We start from the raw sequence: 10,360 nt of genomic DNA, 5'->3' as shown, positions 1-10,360 counted from the left end.
AGTTTGCTCCAGGGAAAACAATTTCCTCAACAGTCGCCTGAAAATTTTGTTTCACGTAGGCAACTACACCATCGTTTTGCAAATAGTTATTATTTGTATTGTAAACTGTGTATCCTGGGATGCTAGGTATATTGATCAAATTTTTTAGCCAAGCTTCTGTAAAAAATAATACCTCAGGACAATGTTCTATGCCATCAAGCATAGTTATTGTTTCATCAAAGTTTTTACTTAAACTTCTAATGTTTAAACAAACTAAAGAAAAGTTTGAATGTTTCAAAAAATTTTTGCAAGTAAATGAATCTTTAATAGTTAAATTAGGTTCTGTATTGTCATCCAAATCAATGTTTTTTCCTAAATCGATGTCCATTTTTAATATATTAAATATTGTCGGTGCCTTTTACCATACAACTTCTATATTCTATTGAGGTCATCTTCGTGTTTTATTTCTTTAATTTTTTTTCCTTCATCTTCTCTCATTAGAATGGATCCATTTTTAAACCAAATATATTTGTATTTTAATTCTCTTCCCTTTAATTTGGCTTTCCAAAGCAGTTCTTTAAAATAAGGAGATAGCGATTCTCCTAGGAATATCATTTTCTCACGGTTTGAGATCACCTTCTTGTTTGCCAATAATTTTGATCTTGTTTCTGGATTTCTAATGTTTAAGAGAATTTTTTTCGGATGTCCTGGTCTTCTGTCATATTGTCTTATTGCTGATGTAATATCCTCTGTACTTATTTGGATATTAGCACTTTTTATTTGGTTTATAGCAGTTACTTTGGGATTTTCATCTGTCTTGTCCTCAATTCCTGTTATTTCAATACAGTTATCGAGGTTCGACTGTTCTAAACAAGCCAGTCTGGTTTCTAGATGTTTAATAATTTTACTTTTATTTGTCAAATCATTTTTAAAGCTTTCGACTTCTCCTTTAACTTCATTCATGGAGTCCAAACGAATTATTATGTCATCATACTTTTGACAAATAAATTCTGTAGTTTTTTGAAATTCAGACATTTTTTTTCAATGTTTTCGAGTATTTGGGTTTTGAGTTTCTCCAGTTTTGTGTCTACGAAAGACGCAAATTTAGTAAAAGTATCTTCTTCTGGGCTAGTGTCTTCGGGGGCAGTGTTCATTTTGTTTTTGGATCTTGATGGAAGTTGTATTTTTGTAAACCAGTTAAATCGCTGTATTTTTTGATTCATGTTCTTGTTCTTTTTAATTTTGTTTCTTGCATATAGTATTTTTAATGTAATTTTATTTTTATTATTTCTTTCTCATGTTTAAAAATTGTCTGTCATCAAAATTGTACCACCTACATGTAAAAGCCCTCTGGGCGTTAAATAAATACATAAATAATTGAAAGGGTTTCATACTACGTTGTGCGCTAAAATGTAGCGTGTTATAGTGTGGTAGATATAGAGCACGAGATCTCTTTCAAAAGATTGTGGGGGCCTTGGATTCAAAAATCACTCACTTTTTCACCTGAGAATCACTTTTTCTCAGATAACAATAATCGTGAATTTAATCAAGTTAAAATAAATTATTACGTATGACAAAACGTAAAACTACGCCGAGTAAGAGAGAGTGCGAATGATTTGGAGATAATTTTATATTAACATACGATAGTTTTGACGGGATTGCGGCGATTGTGATCCTCGGATTCTTTCTGTGTGTATATCAATGTCCCGTCCTCGAATCATCCATAGCTTGCTGCGTCATTTCCTGGTCGGGATTGCGGCGAATGTGATCCTTGGCTTTTCCTTCTGTTTGTGATCAAAGTTCCGTCCCCAAATCATCCATGGTTCGCTGCGTTATTTCCGTGAAATTTCAATTTCGATAAACGTAGTGCGGAATAGCGAAGCTCGTTCCTCAAACAGAAGCGTTCAAAAAGATTAGTGTTTAGATTCATTAGCGGATAGTATTTTTGTTCCAAGTCCTCCTGGAGTCCCTTCCTTTCTTCTTATTATTATATTCCGATTTTAAGAATGATCCTTCTTATTGAGCTCGCTCCCGAAGGAGCAGCGCGCGAGGCTGGCAGCGGGGGCCGCGCTCCTTGTTTGATATTAAAGTTTATTATTTATAAATAGTAATGTTTATTTTAAATGCGTACATCGGAAAGAAAATTTTATTTAGTTATTTTTGTTTTACGGAAAATTTTAAAAAATAGATATTTTTAATATTTATTTATTTTTAATATCAACGGTATAAAATATACCATATACAGTAAATTATAAACAGTGACATCAGAAAATATACAATTAACAGAAACTCTAGATGGATATAAAAAGTTAGAGATACAAGTACATGCAAAACTTATAGGTAGACTAGGTTAGATTAGTATTGATTGAAATATATGATAGTATAGATACATGATATAATATATTACAATAGCTAAAATGTATGCATTTATATTCAGGTTTTGGTTGGAAGTAGTGAAGTGCCAATCAAGCTGTTGGTTCACCTTATTGACTATTATTATTGACCCAAGTTTCCTCAGTTGCCCCAGGCAGTTCATTTTATATACATATTTATTTGACTTTTTACGTAAGTATGAGTAGACTTACATTTTATTGGCCATGATTTCAAAGACATGATATTAAATCTTTTTTGTACCTAGCTTCTGTGCAGTTAAGCAGATGCCCTACACCTGCGTACCTATTACTAATTTCATGTAATCTAGGTACAGAGTAGTTTGCAATTCTAAAAGTTTGGTACGGCAGCCTCTGATGTTTTGGCCGTATCCTTTGATATATACAATATAGGATAATAATATAAGTGTGACAGAAAATATTGCAAACTGAACAGTGTTGAAAATACTGAAGGGTTAATAATTTAAAGTAAATATTACTTAGGTATATTTGTGGCAGGTTCGAGAGTGGAAGATACTTTCAGTAGCGCGCTGGTGTGAGATCACAATTCAGAATTGAAACGTTGCGTTGCTTGGAAATAGCTATCAATCTGAATAACCAGGTCCTGCCATACCTCTTATTCCCATTCTTCTTCCCCTCCCCACTCCGTCCTCTCTCAAAACATACCCCGATTGGGGATGCTATAGTCACACTGGCTCCAGGTGGTTGGCACCCTTGTGCGGTGATTCACATAAAAGAAAATAAATTACAATCACACCGACACGAGACAAGAAATCAACTCGTGGAATTTTCACAACGGCGAAACCTATTCAAGTCAGTAATGTTTTATTAAAATCTAAAAAAAATTGAAAAATTTATTTATGAACTACGCGAGAATACAATTTTAAATCACGCCTCCCTGTATACATAAACGAGGCAAGAATAAATACATGTTCGAACGTAAAATACTTGGGGCACATAATTAATCAAGACCTATCGGACGATAGCGATATCGAACGACAAAGGAGAAGCCTCAGCATAGTGTCTAGTGTGATTTCCCGCAGATTTCGCAAATGTAGCAATGCTGTTGAAAAAAAAACTGTTCAACGCATTCTGTACCTTCCTGTATACGTGTGAGACATGGCGTCACTCCCAAAGTTGCTCGATGGAACTACTCCGAATCCAATGTAATGACTGCATCTAGAATCATATATGGATACAGACATACGCATCGACAATGTTGATGGAATTAGGACTAAATGGATTTGCCGGCCTGATGAGACTCCGGAGCACAGGTCACTGAAGCCAGGATGCGGCTAATGGCCTCCGCCAACACGGTGGTGACCGCAGCCTACCAGCACCAAGTGCCACTCCTTAGTGAGCGCAGCTAGCTAGCTTAGCTATAGTCCCAAATTCACTCAAGACCACGCCCTATATAGTTGTCCTTAATTGCTAATTTTATTTCTATCTTTTATTGTATGTTCTTATACAGAGGAAATTTTTTCAAGTAATTGTCCTTTATTTTTAGATCTCTTGTATGTCTTTTAAAAAATTGTTTTATTCTCATAATTACTGTTTATTTTTATTAATTTGCAGACATACTTGTATTTGAAAATCGCATTTTATACCAATCTATATATATACACATTGATTGTACCATATAGATGGGACGTGTGGGATTGCACTAACCTCCCCACATCCTGGATTAAACATAATAATTATTAAATTATTATTATTATTTATTACATTCTTAACTTAAGGTCGTGTTTTTTAAAACATTTACATTTATGTAACAAAAAACCAAAATAAGATAAACACAATAAAACAAAAAACATTAAAAAAACAGCTACAAAAAAAGTGATGCGTTCATTGGGAAACCCAATTCCAATGAATTCTTCGGAAATACCAAGCACAGGCAGCGGGTTTGTTGTTCACTCGCTCCGCCTGACGCATCACCTACAGAACGGGTTCCGCCGGTAGCCGCAATCCAACGGTTCTCAAACAACTAACATTTTTAATATATTATATATATATATATATATTTTGGAAAGTTAGCGCTTTCTTCTTTTTTGTATTTTTATTTGTTCACTATCTCTATTCATGACATGATTTTGGTGTAAAAATTTATTTTAGGTGGTTTTCGACTGCCATAATAAATGCCCGTATTATGGTAGTTGAAATTTTGTGTAGATATTAATTATGTAATATAACGATGCGTAATCGAATAAAACAAAAGCGTGAAATATTATCACATTTCAGCCCGTAACAGATTTGATCAGAAATAATAATATTATGTTATTAATCTTATTTTGGGTATTTTTTTAAGGAACAAACGAAATACAATTTTTTACACTGTTTTAATGTGTCCGTGCTTAGAAATTAGTTGTTTAGGTAATCATTTTTTTAAATAAAATGTTAAAACGTTTTCATACAGAAAATAAAAAGTTTTAGAACCCGCCATCCGAATTCTGATGATAGTCTGGTAGAAGTATTGTGTGAGTAGGATATTTAGTATCTCCTCGACTCTTCCAACGGTATTACCTTTGCCATTACATTTGTGTGTTCTTTGGACTGCTTGTGACCGATGACTGTTGACTGGTGACGGTGTTGTGTGTTTAGTTTGTCGTTATTGCCGAGAGGTGTTTTACAGAAAGGCGAAATGTCGCAACGTGTCGTGTTTGTACTATTTGTGCTCTGTGCTTTAGTAGCGGGACAGAACCAAGAAGGTAATATGAAATAAAACAAACACTCGTTGTTTGTTGCCCTTGAAAAATCACGGTATTTATATCTCCTTTAATTGCTTTTGCTTACTAGAAATTTTGTTTGCACAGAATCAATAGTATTGAAGTTATTTTTCTAGATATCCCGGGACAATCAAAAATGTTCACCCTCTTAGTTGTAAACAACAACAAAGATTGCAAAATTTTCAAATAATTTAGATCCAAAATTATTTGGTAAAGCGTGTTGTTAAAATATTTTTGGTTAAAAGGTGAATGACACATTCAGAATTTAAATGTGCAAGAGGGTTTAGTGATTAAGTCTGATAAACAAGATGTTTTCCAACCAATATCTCTTTTCTCACACGAGTGCTTTGAGCCTCTTTGCAATAATGCAATAAATGTGCAATGCTTTATCATTAACAGATTAACCTCTTCTGTCACAGCGACCAAAAACTAAAAATTGTATTTCATTTATTTATTCACTCTTTTATACGCCCGGGACTTTTACATTGGAAACATAAAAAGATAAAAAATTTAATTGAGGTTTGTAATAAATAATTAGTTTTCAATTATCATTGCATAAAATTGAAAAACTATATTTGGGTATTAAAAATAATCTAAAATTTTCTAAAAAAATATATATAATAATTAAAATCAATGTAAAAACATGAAAAATATGTTTACTTCGTTGTTTGTTTTTTTAAAAAGGTCGATATCATTTTATATTTTATATATCATTTTATATTTGTCAGCAAAACTACAAATACTTAGGAACAAATTTCTTCAATAAATTGCCAGAAAATATAAGAGATCACTAAATGATAGTTTCAAAGAATTCAAAACACAATTAAAAAAATATACTGAAAACCTAAACTAAATAAAAAAACGTAAATAAATAAAAGAAAAACAAAAACAAAAATTTAAAAAATAAAATAAAAATCTAAGAAACTAAACAAATAATACCTCATCCCATACACACAAGCAATTGCTTATTATGGGAGAACATTGAAAAATAATAAATATTAATCATATCATAATATTTTATCTTATTACTAGTGAAATATATATATATATATATGTATATCACAAAAATAAAAATAAAAAATATTCTTTTGCCAAACTATGTAGGCGAGGAAGTTGACAGTTTGCTGCATAATTTATTTGTAATAATATAATATATATATAGAGTTTAGATAATAATATTGATTGAATTATTGATATAGCGCCGTTTTCGTGAGAAAATCACCTCAAGGGCAACGGTGTAAACAATGACGTTGAAAATGATCCTTACGCCTAGTGGTTTAAACAGGTACACTTAAACTAACTAGACTTAGGAGTTAGCTGCAGTCCAGTTGTGAATTTACATTTTTTTTAAATAACCTTAGGTTAGCTAATCTTCATGAATTTTGTCGGTAGGTACTTATCGGTAAGAAATGATATGTGATTGATTGAAGTGCCATGTGATTGATTGAAGTTAATAAAATAAAATAATTAATTTTCGGTGATCACTGCCAACATAAAGAATAGGAGGAAGTTTTTATTTTATTTTATATTTATTTGTACGAAATAAAGAGTATTTGATTTAATACAAGAACAGAATATACATATGAATATACAAGTAAATTGGTCAAAAATAGGAGTTTTATTGTGTCTTAAAAGTTATTAGTAGGAAAAGTGGAGAGGTAAGTAGAGAGGAATATTGAAGAAATAAGGACTGGAGATGCTCACAATACATTCCATACTCACGTATTCATTTTGTTTACGACCGTTTATTGATTCGATTATTATGACCTCTGTCTGGGATATAGTAATTACAAAATATTATTGATTAAATTATTTTAAAAAAATAACAGAATAATTTTGACCGTAAATCCCCATGTTTCCGTCACGTATTGCGATGGACGCAAATTAAAAACAGCATAAAAGATGACCTTTACAACCTGACTGATATATTTCCAATTTTAATTTATTTTTTATTTACATACATTTTATATTGTTGCACGATCTCCGTGTGAATGCAATCTTTTATTAAATACTATAAATTTGTACAGCGCCCTTGAGGTGATTTTGCACAAAAACGGTGCTAATTATTTAATAATAATTAATTATTATTAATGAATTAATTCACAAGTCATCTAATTATTATTTTTTTTAAACTTCCGATTTTGTTGTCCGGGTTAAATCTTCCCCAAAGGAAAAACTTAACCCTTCCACTCACTTTTCCACAAATGATCATCTAGTCAATCAACATTATGTAAGTGCATTATATAAGCAAAATAAATGCAAAACAATACAAGAACAACACGTCAACTCACCAGAGATCAAATGGGAAAATAATTCACCGACTCCAGATATATTCATATCAGAGGGTTCGGCTCGGTAGAACTCCTAACAGGGCCTATAAATCCTACTGATCCCTCAATATAAATATTTAAAAAATCTTTTGTTATCCTACATGTATTCAAAATGACGACTTTTGCATCTTTATCAATATAATTTTTTTGATAGATCTAATACGCCTAAATTTTTAATTAGAGAGCTAGGTATAATGCCAGTAGCCGAAATAACGAATGGTAATATTTTTATAGTCTGAGAATGCCAAATTCTTTTTATTTCATTTCCTAAATCTGTGTATTTTCTTATTTTTTCATTAACAGATTTTTGAATATTACGGGAATTTGGAATAGCGACATCAATGATATAAGTTATTTTTTTATTTTTGTCATGTAAAACTATATCGGGTCTATTATGACTAATCGCTCGGTCTGTTAGTATAGTTTTATCATAATATATTTTATAAAATTCGTTTTCTAAAAATGAATTTGGTTCGTATTCATAATATGGTACTATATTACGGCAGTCAATCAAGTTATGTTTAGTTACCAAATTTTGGTGAATTATTTTTAAAACTTGATTGTGCCTAAATGTATACTCGGGCGGTGCTAATATAGAACATCCCGATATAATATGTTCTATAGTTTCCGGAAAAGCCAAACATTTTCTACACAAATCATCAATTTGATTTGTATCTTTGATTATATGCTTTCTATAATTTTAGTATTAATGACTCTATCCTGAATGGCAAGCATAAATCCTTCTCTTATTATATTTCTGCGCTCAACTTTCCAATACTCAACCATTTGTTTGACGAAAATTTGTCAACATACGTTTGGTTGAGATAATTGAAGTGTTTTGCGTGTAAAATTTTATTTGACCAGGAATCTAATAATTCCTGGTTGGGATTTATAAAAATGTTGGCATTCTCATCGTATAAATTTAAAGGTGTAATATTTCTATCTGCCTTGGAGATAATATACAGTACAATAGTTACCTGGTAGGTCACATGAGATTAACACTTAATTAAAATTATCTAATTGTTTATTAGCGAAATTTAGATACAGGATTTAGGACATAATTGGAAAATTGAATATAACTGGACTTTCTCTCGGGAATGGTATATTTAATTTAAGGGTATGACAGCTTAAAAAGTTTTTAGTTAAGACCTGAATTCTGTTGGACTTGTTATGGATCTTAGTTCCGGAGGGAGTTTATTCCAAGCCTTCGGCCCAGATACTCCGAAAGCGCGATCACCAAACTTAGTATTTGTCTTGCGCTTAGGTTCCGTCAGTCTGCCTACAGCTGATGATGTTGCTGATCTAAGCGTTGACTGCCTCAGAGCAGTGTTTTCCAGGACGCATAGTTCAGAGATGTAGGGTGGGGCCATTTCATTGATGGATTTAAACACCATCCAGCACAGTTTGTACTGGGTTCTTTAGGGGCACTTGAGCCAGTGAAGGTTACGAAGGTGTTTTGTTGAAAAAAACTAAAAAAAAAAACTGTGAGGCCCATGTGACGCCGTTCTATTTGTATAAAGAACATTAACTTTAAATTCAGTAAATTTAAATGATTCACCACCTAGTGGAAAATAAGAATCTAGAAAATGAAAAAAAAATTATATTAGAAGCATGCAAACCAATAGTGTAATGCGGCATCAGTGCCCGAGTGATTTATACACATGAACTATCCGATCCCTTTTTGGCGCTTCGACATTGACAGTTTAGTGTTTCAAAAAGTACGTTTAGCAATTACTTGAAAAAATAATTTTCTTTTTCGTAATGTGTTTTATTTTAATCTTTCAATAATACACTCTTTTTTACACAACTTACCGATTTAGCGACTTTATTATATAATATTAGCTGTAAAATATAAAAGTTTTATCATGAATCAGAATATACTGCCAGTAACTACATAATGTCTTTATGTGCAATATTTACAGTTGTTTTTTTCATTAGACAACACAAACAGACTTTGATTAGAAGTTACGTGCAAAAGGGCTACATGTAGTTGTCTATGTGAAAAACACAAAACGCTCAAATCTTAATCTGCAGCATATTTTCAATATCGAGCAGTGTCTACAGAGTAGTATTCTTGCCTCGGTGCAAAAATTAAAAAAAAAAAATGTCGCACCTTGTTCAATTTTGCAGGCTACCGACATCTGTAGTCTAGAAATTTGAAGTTACTACGTTTAACCAAAATGGTGTGAGTCCTTGCTTAGAAAATATTGTCAATTTGGTCGGTATAGCAGGTTTCATTTTTACTGCTAGACATCACGATGACAAGTGGTTTATTTACATGTGGTGGTTTTTGAAGTCTTTAAAAAGGCTCGCATTATGTGTTTTTTCGTCCCTTTCTCAACAATAACTCGATAATAAACAAGCTCATAAGTCAGAGCGATCGTAGCAGTGTTATTCGCACAGTTCTTTATAAATATTATACCTGTTTCAATAGTTTGAAATAAATGTAAAGTTGTGTCAAGAAAACCAGTTTTTATTCAAAAAGGATCACCCCCAATTTTTAACATTTGATCCTTCAACCGGATTACGATCAGGAGATTGTATGTAAAAAAAACAAAGAACCAGCAGCCAAAAGGATACAAAATTGATTGAAACTGGAAATCATTAAGGAAAGTGGACCACATCGCAAATCTGAGATAAGTATTCAGTGCTTTCCTTCCTATCATCCATTTTATGTTTATTCAGGTCTCATGTAATTTAAACGAGATTAATCTTAAATAGAGTCAATATTATAAATAAAATCACTACCCACTTGAAAATAAGAATATAATATTATTGAATAGTATTCTCAAATAGTATTGTCAAGGTTGTCGTGGTATTCTTTCAAACGGGTGTTTGCTAAAATAAAATAATTGTCAACCGATATTAACAAAATATAATTAAAAATGGAAAATATGAAGTCATTAATAAACAAACGCGGCGTAATCAAAGGAAAACT

General features: G+C 31.8%; 1 protein-coding gene across 1 annotated transcript in view; it reads left to right on the top strand.

The window, feature by feature from the left end:
* The first annotated feature begins 4,855 nt into the window (after positions 1 to 4,855).
* LOC149409743 (complement factor D-like) overlaps positions 4,856 to 10,360 on the top strand; it is a 52,236-nt gene continuing 46,731 nt past the window's right edge. The window contains exon 1 of the mRNA XM_089649400.1: positions 4,856 to 5,074. Coding sequence (XP_089505526.1) covers positions 5,008 to 5,074 — 67 coding nt within the window. The 5' untranslated portion in view covers positions 4,856 to 5,007. The remainder of the gene's footprint in view (positions 5,075 to 10,360) is intronic.

The sequence above is a fragment of the Hesperophylax consimilis genome, chromosome 30, assembly GCF_061612785.1.
Source record: "Hesperophylax consimilis isolate HC1 chromosome 30, BYU_Hcon_1.0, whole genome shotgun sequence".
Lineage (NCBI taxonomy): Eukaryota > Metazoa > Arthropoda > Insecta > Trichoptera > Limnephilidae > Hesperophylax > Hesperophylax consimilis.
Note: the sequence above shows the minus strand (reverse complement) of the source record. Positions and strands in the feature narration are given on the sequence as shown.